The sequence below is a fragment of the Camelus ferus genome, chromosome 11 (genome assembly GCF_009834535.1).
Source record: "Camelus ferus isolate YT-003-E chromosome 11, BCGSAC_Cfer_1.0, whole genome shotgun sequence".
Taxonomy (NCBI): Eukaryota; Metazoa; Chordata; class Mammalia; order Artiodactyla; family Camelidae; genus Camelus; species Camelus ferus.
This window is the reverse complement of record NC_045706.1, coordinates 26,924,102-26,943,252: the sequence shown is the minus strand read 5'-3', so window position 1 is coordinate 26,943,252 and position 19,151 is coordinate 26,924,102. Positions and strand designations below refer to the sequence as shown.

The 19,151-nt window shown below is 36.3% G+C and overlaps 1 protein-coding gene across 1 annotated transcript in view; it reads right to left on the bottom strand.

The window, feature by feature from the left end:
• The window catches only part of HPSE2 (heparanase 2 (inactive)), a 563,834-nt gene that overhangs the window by 177,000 nt on the left and 367,683 nt on the right, over positions 1–19,151 (bottom strand). Inside the window, 1 exon segment of the mRNA XM_032491126.1 lies at positions 15,263–15,310. Within this exon segment, the coding sequence (XP_032347017.1) occupies positions 15,263–15,310 (48 nt within the window).

Here is a 19,151-nt window from a genome sequence, read left to right as displayed (position 1 = left end):
TTTGACCATAGCAACCTTTCAAATAACAACCACTGAGAGATTGATAAAGCAACTGAATACATGCGAACAGTGATCACAGCTCCCATTTAGCTTCAAAATATTTTTAATATGATACAGCTTACACCTTTTCATGACTCTTGCCTGTGGAAGTAAATTATTCAGGGATAATAAATATATTTTTTCATCTCAAAGTAGTATATATAAAAGTCAAGAATATGTACAGAGGAAAACAGCAATTTCAAAAAGGCACCATTCTATTCATATGCTATGTGGATCATTTTGAAAGATTCTACAACATAGTGAATGTTTAGAAATGCGACCTTCATAAAAATGATAAATAATAATCATAAACAAAACTTACTAAACACTCATGATTTTAAGTACTAAATAAAGGCTTTACATGCATCTTTCCATTTATCTTCAAAACAATCCTACGTGTAGGAACTAATATGACATCTAAGACCCACTCCCACCTTGGAGCCTTTGATTTAGCTGCTCCCTCTGCCTGGAACACACTTCTTCAGGGTATCAGCTTAGCTAACTCCCTCAACTCATTCACATCTTTGCTCAAATCTCACCTTCTCAAAGATTATTCTGTTTAACCCTGCAGTCTGCCCTCCTCCTTGCAGTACTTTCCTTATTCCAACTTTTGACCTTCTAACACACCATATAATTTGCTTGTTATATTCATTGTTTATTGTCTTTCTAACTACTAATCTCTTTCCCAACAACCCCCACTTTCTCTCCAGAATGTAAGCTCTATAAGGGCAGGGGATTTTTGTCTGTTTTGATTACAAATCTATCGCAGACTCGGAAGAGTGCTTAGTGCAGAGTAAACACTCTGTAAATATTGTTTTGAATGAATGGTTATTTTACAGATGCAAAAACTGAGACAGTGCAGTTAAATGACTTGTACAATATAAGTAAGCATTAGAGCCAGAATGCAAAACCAGACAGTCTTACTCCATACTAGTGCAAAACTTGTTTAACAAAAGAATAAAGAAAGTGAAAATTGGTAACTTCTAAGACTAAGCTGGCATCCAGACCTTTTGAATTCCCATGCAGTTATAGAATGGATAGATATAACCAGCTGGCACCTCTCCAGGGTAAGCTCTAGGATGACTGAGACAAGGACAATTGGGACCTGGCACAAAGATAGAATGGTGATCTTAGAATTTCAAGCCTAGTAAGTCTCCAAAAGCAGCCCATTTAATATCTATACAGTTAGCAGATGCCCTTGATGTAATGCATAAAATGTGCTTGGGTAGCGATAATGAATGGCAGATGTTATTAGCCACGTGCAAGGCTGTGGACCAGCACTTCTCAAACTTTCCCTCCTTAGGCAGAGGAGACACACGTGGGAACCTGGAGATAATGCTAGCCTTCTTTGGAATTGTGTGTATATGTGTACACTCTGAAATGGAAAGGGAGCCCACTCTCTATTGCCCAAATCAACAGTAGACACTTGAGATAGCTTCCCTAGGAGTGACTGAGGTAAAGGGAGCCACTAATGGAGACTATGCAGCTTTCAGAATTAGACTGAGAAGAAAGCTATAAGAAGCCCTTGGGACCAATGATAAGGAGACCACCACCTGGGTCACAGGTATTATTATGCCTCATTTACAAAATTGGGGCTCAATGAGGTGCTGAGCAACTTGTCCAAGGTCACGCAGACAGTAGGTGCTAAGGACCTGAACTCAAGTCTGTTAGACAGCAAAACCTATGCTCTGGATCACTTCTGTAAAGAACTTAGCACAGAGCTTGACTACAGAAGATGCTCAATTAAAATAAAATACACCCTTAGAGGTGTGTGTGTATAATCTTTACTTTCTCAGAACAAAGAACTCTTTGATTCTTCAATACTCTTTTAGAAAGTTCTTTTTCTCTCTTCCTTTTTCTCTAATTCTTTTGCAGCCAAGCTCCATATGTCATTTATGGCTTCCTTCCCTCCTTATCCATTTCTTTTTAAATCCTCTGCAGCAGATATTTGTCTAGGCATAGCTCTCTGTGGGGCCCACAAAGATTTTCTTCAATTGTCATCCTTACTTCCTCCACCATGAGCAACTCTCTCTTTCCACCTTCTCTCTCAGAAAAAGAATAGGCATGGCTTACAGAAGTGATCACTAGAAGGATAAACCCTTTGGTTAACTAGAAGTCCACTAAACAACCCGGGGGAAGAATCTTGTCTCTTTTTTCCCCCTCATGTATCTTTAACATCTAGCACAGTGCCTAATTTAGTAGGTGCTCAATAAATATCTCTTGAATGAATTAACAAATAAAACATAACAGGGTTACCCCATAGAAACACCCAGTTTCCTCCTTTGGCTGAAAATACCATAAGCAAAAGACATGAAGCATCTATGGAGTGCTATAAAAATGCTCAGTAATAGAATATGTGCTAAAATCTGTATTTTCTATAGTGAGACACTTTCATAAACAGAGAGATTGAGAGGGATCACAGAAATACAGACAGGGAAGGAAGACGGTAACTCATATTTTGTGAGGACTCAGTATGTTGTGTACACCATGCAAGTGCTTTTCATGCATTACTTCATTTAGTCTTCAGAATAGTTTTGTGAAGTAGACATTAACCTTACTTCATTGATGGGAAAACTGAGCTCTGAAGGATTTACTTTCTCCTCAAGGCCACAAACCTACTAAGGGTCAGAGAGATTCTGTCCAGGCCTGTTTGACTTCAAAGCCCTGGTTCTTTCTACCAAACCATAATGTGTACCTCTATCGGTTCTTCACTTCCAAAACAGTGTTTTAAATGTTTCAGTACTCTTGTGAATCACATTTTTAAGTCTTTTTTCAATTTTTTTTCTAAATAGGGTCCACATTTTGTTAGCACCCTTTTCTCTGAAATTGAGTATCTACGTGATGAATTCTTTCAGCTTTTTCTTTGAAGCAGAATCTTAGCTTAACAAGTTATTCTAATGTCCTATTACCCTGGGAATGTTCATGAATTTTCAATAGATGTCATTCTCAGAGTCATTTTTGCTCACATTTACTTATACTGTGGGCATATCCATAGTTGCTCTTGCAATGACTTTTTTAAAATGTTCATTTTTATGCTTTTAAATATAGCTAAAAATTTAAATTATAAAATTGATCTATGTACTAAGCTACAGCTGTAGTATACCCATCATATATCATTTTCCTGCAACAGCAGATGTGAGGAATAATGTACATAAGTGCAGACTAAGACCAAAGAGAGAAAAAATGCTGACTTTTATATAAGAGAAAAACTTATTGAAAATTAGATGACTTGAAGTTCTGACTCTGACTATAAGGGGCAGGAATTTTCTAAAGGCTAATTCCCAGGACAATTTTTCTTACATCTTTTCTCCTATCCGTATGTCAGAAGAGAAGCTACTGAAGAAAGTTTTATGCCAAAAAATTCAGGATGAATGTATTCTTAGAAATCAGGAAGTTATCTTTTGTGGCTGTGGTTCTCAAACTTTAGAGCACATCAGATTGCCTGGAGAGCATATTAGAACACAGATTGTTGGGTCCTGGTTGGTGGGTCTGAGATGGGGCTTGAGAATTTGCATTTCCAGCAAGCTTCAGGGTGATGCTGCTGCTCCTGCTGCTGGTCTAAAAGCCATATGCTGAGTGTGCTCTCCAGAATTTAAGTGCCCAGAGGCTACTGATGCTCAGTCAGAAGGCTCCAGGGCAGTAGTTCCTAACCCTCACTAAATGGCAGAATCACCTAATGAACTTCTTCAAAATACTAATGTCTGGGGCACAGCCAGAGATTTTTTATTCTGTTCATCTCTTGTGAGGCCCAGGCATTGGGAACTTCTGGGTTTGCCTAACTTGATAAATATTAAAATTCGATTTCATATTTTTAAAATTCATTTTTAAATTCTGCCTTATTAAAAGTAATCCTAGAGGAACAAAAAAGCAGACAGCAGGATTACAGGTTAAACATGGTGGTTTAAAAACAAGCATTTACTAAGCTCCCTCTCAAAACCCCACTAAAACAATGGTAATGGGAAAAAAGAAAGAAAGAAAGAGAGAAATAAAGAAACAAAGAAAGAAAGAAAAACAAAGAAAGAAGCAAAAGAAGAAAAAAGGCATTAACCCAGAAGTCTAAGAGAATAGGACAGAAAAACACGATAAAAATGTTAATACGGGGAAACAGCAGGTAAAGTGATAACTGACCTAGCTGACCAGAGGAGGCTGAATTCTATACCTGTGAATCCTTTTAGGGAAACCTAAAAGCTGGCTGCTTCTTGCTGTGGAACCCCAGAAAGCCTCAGGAGAATGGAAGCACCGGGTACCTTTGAGAGTGGGGGAGGTAGGAGGGTTGAAACAAGAGAATTGAGAAGCATCTAGGCCCCCTAGTAGAACCCTACCCTCACTCTATATCAGTGGTTATTAGAGTGTGGTCCAGGGACTCCTGGGAGTCCCCAAGACTGTTTCAGGAGTCCATGAGAGCAAAGCTATTTTATTAATAACATTGAGATAATTACTTGCTATTTTCACTCTCATTTTCTCACAAATATACAGTTGGCTTTTCCAGAGTCTACATAACATGTAACAATGTCATTGCTCTGACAACTAATGGAATATATGCTTGTATATGCTTGTTTTCTAGACTGTTCTAAGGTATGAGTTTGGGGTATAAATATGGATGTTTTCAAAGGTTAACTCAGTTTGTTCTCAATACTTCTACTCTGTGCTACAAGTTATTTTCTATTATACCTGCAATGATCTGCGTAACCATATCCAATAAGTTATTTTGACATTCTAATTTTTTTCTTACACCTGTGTAAAAGTAAGAACATTTTGTTGTCTTATTTTGCAATACTATTTTAAAAGTATTTTGAAGACTTTCCTAGATTTAGAAGTCTTCAAAATAATTTTAAATTTAGAAAAGCACCTTAGCCTGCATTGGGTAGAAAGGTACACAAGGTAGCCGGTAGGTAGATAGATAGAGGGTTGTACAGCTGACATTGCTGAATGCCTGCTGGATGAAAAGTCAGTAAAAGTTATTAGTCAAAGAAATCACCCTAGTGCCACTTCCCAACAATACGGTAACTTGTTAAATTAAAGAGGTTTAGCTGCAAATACAAAGAGAAAGTTGATATCTCAGGATATTACTGTCTGGATAAATCAACTGACATAGCTTGTTTCTTTTATCTATCCAACATCAACACCAACTAATCACTGATAATGATCTTATGTGAATGGCATTAAAATACACTTGGTGTATTGGCACTAAACAGAAATGTTTGGCACTAAATACAAATGGTGATGAAATATATAAAGTGTTAAATAATTTATTTGACTCTCATGGTTTGTATTGGAAAAACTATTTGACATTTGGACCAATGGTACAAAAGTGGGCAAAAGAGCTGGCAGCTTAGAACAAATCAAGGCAGGAACGTAAAACTGTTCTAGAGGTCATTGTCATATACTTGAAATAAAACTAAATGTCAGTTTCACTCAATACTTTTCTTGATAAAGTAATAAAATTATAAATCTTATTGAATTTTAACTCCTAAGTATACGTTTTAAAAACACTCTATATGACTAAATGAGAAATATACATAAAAAAGATTTCCCCTCCACAGCAAAGTATGATGATGGTAGTCTTGAGGATAAACACTTATATGATTGTTAGAGTTGCAAATTGAATTGGTTATTTTTTTCATGGAACAACATTTTTACTTGAAAGAGTGACTGACAGACAAATTATGGTTATTCAGACTTGGGTACTTGGAAGATATTTTTCTCAAAAGTGAACCAAAAAAGCCTGTCACTTCAAGGCAAACAACTGATAGAACTTGTTGCTGATTATAAATTTTGAACTGTTAAATGAAAATTAAAATTTTAGGATATTTGTATGGCACCATCATGAGCTTGTCAACTTTCCAAAACTTAAGACTTTCTGATTAGGTCAGGGGTGATAATAAATGAGCTTTTTTGATGTTTCATAATAAAATGTGTCAACATTTGGAAGATCTGAATAACTCACAACTCAATAAAACAATATTTTCCAAATGATCAATGCATGATGTTAAAATGATGCATGGGTAAAAGAAACATTCAAAATGCAAGACCAATAGAATTTAATTCATCAGAGTATGAAAAGTTCATTGATAAGGCTCATATTCCACACTGCAACTAACCTTTAAGAAACTATCACTTACTGAATTTTGCTGTAGTATCTGAGAAGAATAGCCACGATAATCTGAATAAGGTTATTCAAATCCTCCTCCCCTTTTTTAGCTGCATATCTCTGTGAGGGCAAATTTTCTTTATATTCTTAAACTAAAACAATAATTGCCACAAAACATGGAAGAAGATATAGAATCCACATATCTTCAGTTAAGCTAGGTATTAAAGAGATTTCCAAGAACACAAAATAATGCCACTCTTCTTGCTAACTTTCTTGGTTTTTTGGAAAACATAGTTATTTTATAAAAATACATTATTTGTGGTAAAACACAATGAATTCATTATTTTAAAATAAATATTTTTAAAATTCTGTTTTAATTCTAATATAGTAATATCTATAAATATGATCTATTACCCTACATAGATGAGAAACTGCCCCACTTCCAAGACAGCAGAATACTCGAGGTTGAGCTTGAGTCAAGTCCACCAAACATAGTTGTGGAGGCAACTACAGTGAAAACAAAAAGATTAAGTGAAAGGCTACATACTAAACAATGAGATATCCAGTTCCTTTCTTAGATGTAAGGATGCTAGTAGATTTACACTTCCAAGCTGGCAGAAGAGAGAATTCTTCTCTGGAAAAACTAAATTGTGCAAGAGAAAAGACCAATAGATATGGATAGCTAGAGCCCTCTAATGTAATAACCTAGGCATATTATCCTACAGAACACTCCCCACTAGTTGAGAAGAAATGTCCATGAACAAAAAGCATCCAATCAGCTTTTCATGCCTCTCTCTTAAATAGGAATAGAGACCTAAGAATCAATTGACATTTGAGGAAAATCTTTAATGTGAAGGTTATAAAACAAAATAAAGAAATGGGGGAAGGAGGGAAGAACAGAGAGGGAAAAGTTTAATGGAGAAACCATAAGAAAACCTTTGGAGAAAGAGTGAGGAAGGGATGGAAGAAGGAAGGAAGGGAGGAAGAAAAAAAGAGGGAGGGAAGAAAAAAAAGAAGAAATAAAATAAATAAATACAACTATAATTGATACCTTCAAAGAGAAAAAAGAAGATATTACATCCAGAAACATGAAAAGAAGCTATAAGAAGCCATGAAAAGGAAGTTTTGAGGAATAAAAGGAGTTTTTGAAAATTAGAAATATGATAACAGAAAAGAAAATTTCAACAGAAAATTTATATGATTAACGAGATTCATCAGAAAACAGAAGAAAAAAGGGAGAAAAATATGGAAAAATTAGACTACTATTTGAAGAGTTCTAATGTCTGACTTAGAGAGAGAGAGAGAAGAGAGAGCACACACGAAAATAAAAAGAAGAAAATCATCAAAGAAAAAGTTCGGAAAAATTTCCTTAAACGCAGGGCATGAACTTCAGATTGAGAGAATCCACCACATATTTAGTACACAGAATAACGAGTCATGTAAAGGATCACTGAGGACAAAAAGAAGATCTTAAAAGTACCAAGAGAGAAAAAACAGGGCAAATAAAAGGACCAGAAATTTAAAAAGCATTACATTTCTCAACAGTTACAAGGAAAGTTAGAAAAAAATGGAGCCAAAGCATCAAAATCTGAGGGAAATATGTATTCATCCAAAATATAAATCAAACTCTAATACAAGGTCTCAACATGTTTACCTCTCATTTATCTTTTCTCAGGAAGTTCTTGGGAAAAAATGTTCCACCAAAATGAGGGAGTAAACCTCAAAAAAAGGCATGGATCCAACAAATAAGAGAGTCAAAAAGAATCCCTAGGATGATGGTGAAGAGAAATCCCAGGACAACAGCTGTGCAGGAAGCACGGAGATCAACCAATCCAGATGGGACCCGAGGAGAGACTGCTCCAGGAGAGCATCTCCAAGGACAGGATGAAACTGATGGCTACCTGGGGTGTTTGCACAGAGAGAGAGATTTACTCTTCTGGTACAGCATTTGGGGATGAATTAGGGAAAGATAATAGGAAACTAGACAAATGAAAAAGAGATAGGTATTAACTGCAGGAAAACAAAAAGTTGTGAAAGAAAGAAAATATAAACATTGTACACATTTTCTTCTCTGAATCATATTTACATAGTAATAAAAATGTGGAGTACTGAATTCTAATCTGGCCAATAGTTAAGATATAAAATATTGGAGAATGGGGAAAGATAAGTATGTTTCAGTGTGTGAAGAGTTACGGAGATATGAAAGGTAAATTCTCATCTTCCGTAGTAGGAAATAAATTGATAGTATTTGAATCGGAAAAAAAATTTAAAATAGCAACAGACTGTTATTTAGAAACAAATAAAAGAAACAACTAAAATTGTGATTATTGCTTCTGGAGAGGGGGAGTTAGGGGTGGGAAAGGTGGAGTTGGGTACTGATGGTTTCTATTACAAACAAAAATGCTTATTACAGAAAAATTGGAAACTACAGAAAAGTAAAAATGAGCACAAAAGCATCCCTATACTCCCTATAACTAAATATTACACTATTAATGTATTAGTGCCTTTTCTTTGCATTTACATGCATTTTTATATTATTGAGGTATGAATTACATATTTTATTTTATTCACTTAACAAAAGCATCTTCCTCTTTATTAATATTTTATTATGAAAAATTTCAGAGACAAATGGAAAGAATTGTATAGTGAAAACCATAAATCCACCACCTAGGTTCTACAATTAACATTTTACTATATTTGCTCTATCACACATTTATCAAGTCTATCTATTGCCCTAACCATCCATTGATCCATTTTATGTTTTGAGGCGTTTCAAAGTAAGTTGCAGATTTTGGTACACTTCATCCTAAACACTTCATCAGTCATACCATTAACTAGGGTTCTATATCTGTTTGCTGTTCTTTTTCTTAAGTAAATTTTATATATAATGATATGCACAAAGCATGTGTATCATTTGATGAATTTTGACAAATGAATACATACCCCTGTGTAAGCGAAATGCCCATCAAAATGCAGAACATTACAATTACCCCAAAAAATTCCCTCTTGCGTCTTTCCCTCTCAATCCATATCTTTACTTTCTACACGCACAGAGGCAGTCAATTATCTAATTTTAAAAACCTATTCCAGAATGTCATATAATTAGAATAACACAAATGTGCTGTTTTATATAAGGGTTTTTTTCACTTAGCATAATGATTTTGAGATTCATCCATGCTGTGGAGTGTATAATTAGGTTGTTTTTTGATTGTGCTGAGTGTCATTCGTTTACATGAATATACAACAGTTTGTTTAAACTATTCTCTTGTTGATGGACACCTGGGCTGTTTCTAGTTTTTGACGATTATTAATAAAACTGCCATGAACATTCTCATAAAGTTTTTCTTGTGGCATACTTTCATTTCCTTTGGGTAAATACCTAGCAATGGAATTGCTTTGTCATAGAATAGGTATATATTTAGTTATATAAGAAATTGCCAGATTTTCCAAAATGAACCAGATATACCAAAAGGATATTAAGAATTTTTAACGTGTCATTTTTTGGTAAGTTGTGTTTTTCAAGGACTTTGTCTATTTCAATGTCAAATTTGTTGATAGAAAGTTGTTCATAATATTCCCTTACGATACTTCTAGTGTCTGCGTGATCTATAATGAGAATCCATCTTTCTTTTTTTAATTTTAATTTTTTTATTCAGGTATAGTCAATTTACAATATTGTGTTAATTTCAAGAATCCCTCTTTCATTCCTGATGCTGGCAATTTATGTTCTTTCTTTCACATTCTCTTTTAATTACTCTTAATTACTGAAAGAGATGCTTTTAAATCTCCAACTAGACAGTAGATTTGTCTATATTTCCCCCTTTGGTTCTGTTAGTTTTTTCTTTGTATATTTGGAATCTCTTTATTGGGTATTGTAGTAGTTTTCTATTGCTTCTATAAACAAATTATCACAAACAGTGGCTTAAAACAATCCAAGCTTATTATCTCATAGTTCTGTAGCTTAGCAATTAACATGGGTCTCATTGGGTTAAAATCAAAGTATTGGGAGGGCTATCTTCCTTCTGGAAGTGCTATGGAAGGACCCATTCCCTTGACTTTTCCAGCTTCTAAAGCTGCCCACATTCCTTGGTTTATGGCCTCCTTCTTACATCTTCAAATCCAATAATAGTGGGTCAAGTCCTACTCATTACCATACCACTCTGACTTCCTCTTCTGTGGTTAAATCTTCATATGCCTCCTCTTTTCTGACTGAGTCTTCCACTCTAATGGTAGGTTTGGTCCTTCTGGATAATCCATGATAACTTCCCTACTCTAGGTAAGCACTCTGAGTTCTACCTCCAATCTTAATTCTAGTAATACAATTTGTACCCTTACTTTTCACAGTCTTCTTAGAGTAAAAATTGTATTATTTCACATAAAAAACAACAACAACAGTTTAATTCTATTTACAGCCTCTCCCTTCATCATCCTTTGTGGTACTATTGCCATATATTTTTGCATCTATATATGTTATAAACCCAAAATACAGTGTTATGTTTTTTGCATTAGAGTCAGGTTTTTAAAAGAAATTAAGAGAAAAAATATTCATCTATAAATTTACAGTTTCCAAAGCACTTCATTATTTTTTGAAATCCAATTTTCTTTCTGATGTTATTTCTATCTGAAGAACTTCCTTTAGTATTTCTTGTGGCATAGGTTTGCTGGCTTTCACTCATCAAAAAAATCTTTTTTTTCAAACTTTCATTTTAAAAGAATATTTTTCTATATAGAAAATTTTGAATTGACCTTTTTTTTTTAGTACTTTAAAGATGCTGTTTCATTGTCTTCTGTCCTCCATTGTTTCTGATGTCAAGTTAGCCATCATTTGTATATTTGTTCTCTATGTGAAATATCATTTTTATCTGAATACTTTTGAAGATTTTCTCCATGCTTTTTATTCTCAACAATTTCATTATTATGTCCAGGTATGATTTTCCTTGTATTTATCCTTCTTAGGGCTTGCCTGACTTCTTGGTTCTGTAAGTGACTTTTTCACCAAATTTGGGAGAATTTCAGCTTCAGTTTCTTCAAAAAAGCCTTTTGTTCCCTTTTCTCTCTCTTGTCCACTGGATTCTAACTGTACAGATATTACTTGATATCGGCAATGAGGTTGCTGAAACTGATAATTTTCTTCCCAATATTTTTTTTCTGTTCTTTAACTGTACAATTTCAAATGATCTGTATACAAGTTCACTAATCCTTTCTTCTGTAGTTTCCAGTTTATTACTAAGCCTATCCAGTGAGACTTTCAATTTAGTTATTCTTTTTTTTTTCACTTTATTTGGTTCTAATTCTAAGGAATTAGAATTTCATTTGGTTCTTTTAAAATGTAGATTGTTTCCATGTCACTGCTGATATTTCCCTATGTATTCACTGAATATGGACATTTCCCCTTAATTGTTTGAAGATTTGCAATAGCTTCTTTAAAATCCTGGTCAGCTAATTTTATTATCTGAGTCATTTCAGGGTTTCTAGTTATTGCTCATTCTCTTGGCCAAGGGCCACACTTTCCTATTTATTTGTATGTCTAGTAATTTTTAAATTCTATACTGGAAAGTGTGGATGCTATGTTGTAGAGACAGAATAGTGTTGGTTTTGAATCTAGCTGGGAGTTGTGAATTATGAGTGGTTGACCTTGTTCTTGTGACAGCTGCAGTTTAGACTTTGTTAGGGTGAGTCTGTTTTGGTTACACATTAGACTTAAGGCAAATCTTCAGTCCTGGGATGTAGACTTTACTCCTGAGGCATAACTCTAAGTTTTTACTGGAAAGCACAAGATGTTTATCAAGCCCCTCTAAATTTGTGAGATTCAAATTCCAGTCTCTGTCCCTTATGTGGCAGAGAGCAGCTGAAATCTCTGTTCAAACTTTTCAGGCTTCCAGCTGTTGTTTCCTACCAGACTTCTTAGAGTCTCCCTTAAATATGCACATTTTAGGAATCACACAAAGACTTGAAAGGAAGTTTATATGCATATTTGAGGTTTTGCCCCATAACTCCTTCTTTCTGAGCTTTCCACCTTCTGACTCCTTTTTCCGATACCTCAAACCAGTATGACCATGTATTTCTTTTGAGTTTAAAGCCATCTCATACTGCATGGATTCTTATGTAACCACAAATATCACCAGTGTTAGTCACTTCTTTCAGATTGAAGAAGTTCCTCCAACTTTTGCTGCCTTTTGATCACTGTCGTGTGTGTGTGTGTGTGTGTGTGTATTTATTTATTGTCCAGATTTATCACTGATATCTGACACAAGCTACTCCATCATTCCTGCAATTGGACCTTCATATCACTGACTCTTTCCAGGTTTTCTGTACGGGTTGGTGAGCAGTACCAATCATCAAGTCATGTATCTCGGTCCTGAAAATCCAAGAGCATGAAAGTCCAAATCAAAATAGTCTAACTATGTAGATTTATTTATTTATGACTTCAGACTTGGAATTCTGGTTGTTCAAGCTTCAAGCTCAACATCCCAGTATTGAATCAATTCTTTTGGCTACCTACAGATAGACATATGTTGACAAATTCTATGCTCCTTTTTCTTCCTGACAATGACTCTTAATATCCTTTATATTATTAAGAAATTTTCACCTCAGCATTTCACAGGGTTAGAGAAACATGGCATTTGGCTTTAATTTTCACTGAGTCCTCCTGGCCAGGATTTCTTGGAATTGTTCCATGATTATTCCAAGTCTTGACTGAAAACTATGGCTTTAAGGAATAAATGGTAAATTCCAGGTGCTACTTGTTGTCCCCAAATGAATGCTGATCCTGGAGCCAAAGGAAACACAGCCCCCTGCCTGTTTTGGGGGTATTTTTAGAATAGTTACAAACACATGATATTTATCTTGAGAGATGGTCAATATTTTTAAAATAGCTATTAAACAAACTATTTACAAAAAAACCCTGTATTTCTCTTTCATAAAAAAAAAATACTGTACTCATTTCATAGCATTTGTACTATGGCGAGTGCTTGAATAGAGGAGAAGAACTTTCTCTGATCCCTCCCTGTCAGCCATGATAATTGAGCAAGCCTTACATTCTTACCCATTAATTTTTGTACACTGATCTCATTATTTCTCCCTATAACCACTACAAATTCTTCACTCTTTAGTCTTTATGCTACATCATCCAGATAGCCTTTGGTGAGGGCACTGAAGAGGATTTGAATTTCCTCACTAGAATGTAATATTTTCAGTAAAGGATCACTGCCTTGTTACCAAAGCAGTAACAGTTAAGAGAAGCCCTTGGAATGAGACAGATCCAAGTTCAAGTCCAAAGTCTGCCACTTATTGTGTAATCTTTGGCTTTTATACAGCTTTCTCTAAGTTGCAGAAAAATAGAGATAAAAACAGTCCTGACCTAATTTGATTATTCTGAGGATCAGATAAGGTAAGTCACATAAAGGTTCTTGCTACACTGTTATTATTATTGTTGTTGTTGTTATTTTCCCCCATAGTAAATGCCCAGTTGCCTAAATATGCACTTGTTGAACTAAATAAGTGCTGTTCTGGCAAAAGAGAAAACACACACAAATTACAAAAACAAGTGTGAAAAAAACAGTAATTGTAAGTTATGATAAAAATACTATGGAAAAATGAGCTAAGAAAGAAATTAAAAAGGGAATCTATTTTAGATAAGATAATTAGGGAAGGCCTCTTGAAGGAGGTAACATATAAGCTGAGTCTTAAGAGATGAGAAGGAGTCAAGTATACAAAAAATGAAGACAACAGCATTTCAGGCAGAGGAAATGGCAGGTACAAAGTTCCTGAGGCAGATATGCCTGTGAACTGTCTACAGACTGAAGGACCTCACCAGTGTGCTATGATAGAGTAAGGGCAGGGTGTCACTAGATGCAATCACAAGGTAGCAGAGGCCAAACACAAAGGGCCTTATAAGCCAGAGCAGACAGTTTGGCTTTTGATCTATGTGCAAAGGGAAGGCATTGAGGGGTTTTAAGCAAGGGAATGACGAGATCCTTAGGCCCACGTAATCCATGACTCACAGAAACAAACTGAAGGAGGATAAGAATTTTTGGAAATATTTGGAACTTGTTTACAGAAACTAAAAGTATAAATGCAGAATAAAATATTTTCCACTAGGTTAAAGTTATTGATTGCCAACAACCAAAAATTCATTAGGAAAACTTAATAAAGATTTCATCCATTTCTCTTTCTTTCATAACTGTCATGAATCCCAAGGGAGTCTGAGAATCACTAAAAAATGAAAGATAGACAAGAGCAGTAAACGTGGTAGGCAGGCAGGGTGAGAATAATTGAGAAAGCTGGTCACAGTAGGTAGCTCTGAGGGCCCAAAGTGGAAGCGCATGTCTGAGCTGTTAATATCACATTAGATGAGAGCTGATTTGGAAGATGCTGTGGAATAGATTTCTAACAAAAAGGATGGGCAAGATAAGGTTGGTGAAATACTGTGAGATGCTGGGCATTTCAGCACAAATGCCACAAGGAGACAAAGAAAATTCAAATTTATATACTTGATGATTATTTCATAAGTCAAGCTACCATTAGAGTGGCAAGTCTTTGCCATTGTAAGACTTTTTTTCCTGGCAATTATTAGGGTTTTTATCCTCTCTTGAAACTTCTCTCTCTCTTTCTCTCTTTATCTCTATATGTGTGTGTGTGTGTGTGTGTGTGTATGTGTGTGTTTGTGTGCAGTTTTTTTACTTGCTTTGTATTAGTGACTCTCTTGGCACTAATTAAGACCACTGCCATAAATATAATGAAGTGTTTCTATTCCTGAATGATAGTAATTACAGCTATTTACTCTTTTAAGGAATGTTATTCCCAAAGAAAAGCTCAGGGGGAAGTGGAGGCATGCTCAAGTTCCCCTTACCTGTTCATTGATGACAGATTAGTTAAAAAGTATACATAATAGCTGAGCTTTCCAAAATGTGCCACTAGGTTGGTTTGTTTGTTTATTTGTTTCTGAAAAAGTAAAAGAAAATTTTATTATTATGAGGTAGCATGTATCATAAGGACAGCTTTGGAGTTAGTTTTAACTTTTTTCTTAGAGGATGAAGGATAGCTTATTAAATGTCAGCTGTAAACAGGACTACCTATCTTTCATTTCATAGCAACTGATAATAAGTAAGAGCAAAAATGGTGAATACCTACTGTTGCCAGGTAACTGCATCCACTGTGCTTCCTGCCACCTTCATGAATCTGTAAGAAATAGAAAATACAAAGATATTGCAACTCTAATTAAACCATATCCCCAGGGTTAAAATAAAATAAGCTGAACCATAGATCAGGCCAATCCCTGGGCATCAATCCTTTCTGAGAGGGTCCACAATGATGGCCTGTCCATAGCTACTGGAAGTTAAAAGGTACAGAAGGTGAAGTGTAATCACACTTTCAGTTCTCCACACATCATTTGCCACTTGGAAATCAAGACCTCAAGATGGCATTATACCTATGTCTGTCTTTCCAATCCCATGCCTGATGGTGCCCACATTGCTTTCCCTGTAATCAAAACTTATCTGTTCCATTTCCTATTCTCTAAGGACTCTGAGATCCACTAGGGAACAAATGATAACATTTCCCAAGGATGACAGCACAACAGATGCCTTTGAAAAATCTCAGGTCTCCTTCTACAGAAAGCATATGAAAAGCCAGTTTATTTATACACATATAAAACACTATCTAATGTGCCCCAATGATGGGCTGCCATATCTATCTGAGCGTAGAAACCTGAGCACCACATAGAGAAATCTAACCATTTCTGGAGCAGCTGACTAGAGAACTCCATGTCATCCGACAAGCATGCTCAGCTCAAAAGGGAAATTAGACATGTTTCCCTGCAAAGCACTCAGCAAAGCCTTGCTAGCAATTCTCCACCCTCTTGTGGCCCTGAGGGCTCCACCAGAAACTCAGGGCCAGAAGGCAGCATCTGAGGCCATACAGATGCCACAGGGCATCATAAATTGCAAGCCTGTGAATAACACAGTTACTTACCTGCCTCCTTCTCCTAGCCATCCATATATTCTGAGGCCATGTGCTGTCATGGCTATTGTTACTACTTGAGAGAGTTATCACTCAGACACAAGAAATCAAAAGGAATATCTCAGTTCTTTCTGGTAGTACTTTCAATTCTCTTTCCTGAGACCCTGGAAGGGAACTTTTCCTCAGACAGAAACAATCTTCAATCAGTACTTCATAAACAAAGAACTCTTCCACTGGAAAGGGGGGTGGTATTTTGTCAGGAAGACCCTATCCCTGCCCTACCCCAGCCTAGTCTTGCCAGGCGGATATGTGGGCAAAGGGCGTGCTTGTGCTGCCCAGACAGAGGCTCTGTCTTGCCCTGATGGTAAAAGAGGACTGAGTCCTTGCAGGACTGGGTGAGAGACAGAGGGAGGATACCAGGACTACCACTTAGCAGCAGAACGATGCTCATGAAGGAAGACAAAGAGGAAGGAGAGGAGGAAGACACTGGGGATGGGGGGGAGGACGAGGAAAAGGGAGAGGAACAGAATGAGGTGAAGGAGAGGAGAAAAGGAGATGAGGATGGGGAGGCAGCTTGGTTCTTGTATGTATAGTTTTGTCTTTTTTTTTTTTTTCTCCAGTACTGCTCAGCAGTGCAGGAGCAAGAACATGGGAAATGGAGCATGGAGGGTGATCACAGAATGGAATTGGTTTGCTGGGCAGAACCAAAACATAAATGGGGATTGGAGGGAATGTAACATTTACTGAGTACCTACTTAGTAGTACCAGCCATTCTTATGCATTTATTTTATATAATTCTCAAAATTGCTTTGCTTGGTGAGGTGAATATTATTGATCCCATTATACAGATTACTAACTTCCTTATTGGCTAGGGAAGCAGTATTTCTAGACAGCCCCAAAAGCCCATTTTTAATGGGGTCATGCCACGTCTCCCAGCAGCACTCCCTCTAATTTTGGAGTCCACGGATTTCTCTATCTTTTCTCCTCTCCTTTCTCCAGCCCAGGAAAATCTCTTGAATCTAGGGGGGTAGCTCCACTCTCCTCACTATTTCTAGCCCTGCCCAGGATTCCCCCTTTAAAATTCAACAGCCAGAAAGGCTTGTGCATTCTCCTCTCCATCCTGCCATGAGCTACCCCTAAGTCAATAAATATGCAACCAGCTACCTGCTTGAATGGAGAGGTGGAAAATAGAAAAGTCCAGGGAGAATGAAAACATATTAGTATCCAAAATACTATCCCTGCCACATATGCATTCTAAGCTGTGGAGCCCTGATGGTAAATTTAGAAGAAAGATGACCCAAAAATTAAGAGAGGGAGATGAAATTTTGCCCTCCTCCCCCAGGATATTTTAAAAATTAGAAAATGTAGTCAAACTTAGATACAAGTGTTATACACACACACATCTGTATATATATAAATTTACACAGGCTTTATACCTTCAAAATGATTTCTAAAAGCTCTGAAGTGTAAAACTGTCTTTATTTGCATATAAAAATAACCATATGAAAATAACACAACATTTACAGTGCTTTTTCATTAAAATGTTTTTTCAGCCTCCTGTGTGTATAATTTCACATAATCCTCAAAATAGCTCTGGTAGGTAGATATTCCTAATTCATAGTGAAGGTGGCTAAGTCTCATAAAGGTTATACGACTTGTTCAAATTCATGGAGATAGTGCAGACTAAACTCAGGTTCTCTGATTCCAAACCCTATGCTGCCTCCAAGCTGTTTCCAGTGAGGCCAAGAAGTACAGTACAACTCTTAAGATGCAGAAAATAAGCTGAATTTTCCCCTTGAGAAAATACTACTACCCTGTTTTTCAGAAAAAGCAAAAAGGCCCGAGCACCTTCTTTGCTTGTTGGCATCACAGACTTCAGCATTTCAGTGCTATTTGTAAAACAATGTGCTGGAGTAGATGTCCAAAGGTGACTGACTTAGGGCTTCTGTTACAAGACAACCAAGAAGACAGACAAAGACAATTAGCTATCAGAGTCTGTGTGTTACACTACTGGCACAAACTGCTGTGGGAAAGAAGTCAAGGAAATAGCTAGCTCTACCTTCCATGATATTAGAAGAGGATAAACACTGAGTAAAGATTCATATTGCACTTGATGTTGAAACTGGCATTGAAAGAAGAGTAGGATTTTGCCATGAAGAGCAGGTCAGGCATAGGAATAGCTTAAGTCAAGCAAGGAAGAGGCAAGGTGAATGTTTTCTCATGCATCCATGATATCTGGATATAAGGGGACAAGTAAGGGAGTGGTAGGAAGTCAGACTGGTCAGGTGCTAGCCTGTGATGCTAACATATCTGGCTTTTATCCCTTAACACCTTAGTACAAGTCCAGGTCTTATTTATCCTTGTATGACTAGTACTCAACGCAGTATTATAAAATACATCTAGCTCCTCCTGCATGTTGGATTTATTGTGTTTAAGCAAGGGAGGAAGTGTCAAGATCAGACTTCAGTATTAGGAAGATCACTCTCGCTACAGTAAAGGTGAAAGGTACTAGTGTGGAGAAACTGGCAGGAGATGACTGCAGAATGATGGGAGGCTTTGAAATGTCAGAATGAAAAAAAGCCACAACTGAAAAAACACTGTTGGAGAGCTCAAGAGGACTGGTGGATGACTTTAAGTGGGGAAAGGGTGTAAGAGAGAACCCCGAAGCTTTAATTGCAGTAATGCAATTGCCCAAGATGGGTAATCCAGGGGTAGACTTTTGATGCTGATGTTGGTGAATGTATTCCAATCCTGAAAAATGTCTCGAAGAAATTGAAGTAAATTTTCATTGATGATAACAACTATGCAGTCACAAGAAAATTCAGAGAAAAAAAATCAATCAACAACTTGCTTGGCTAAAAGGCTCTGGACAGGCAATTAAAAACACATCTAATTTGGTGTCTTAGAAGTTAGGAACTTGTCCTTCATGAAACTGTAATCTGGAGATCTGGTGAAATGGATATCCTCATATGCATTGGATGGTTTATTCTGCTACAGATTGATAATTAAAACTTTAAATAACCTTCCATTATCAAGAGTTACCTTATAAAAAGAATGAGAA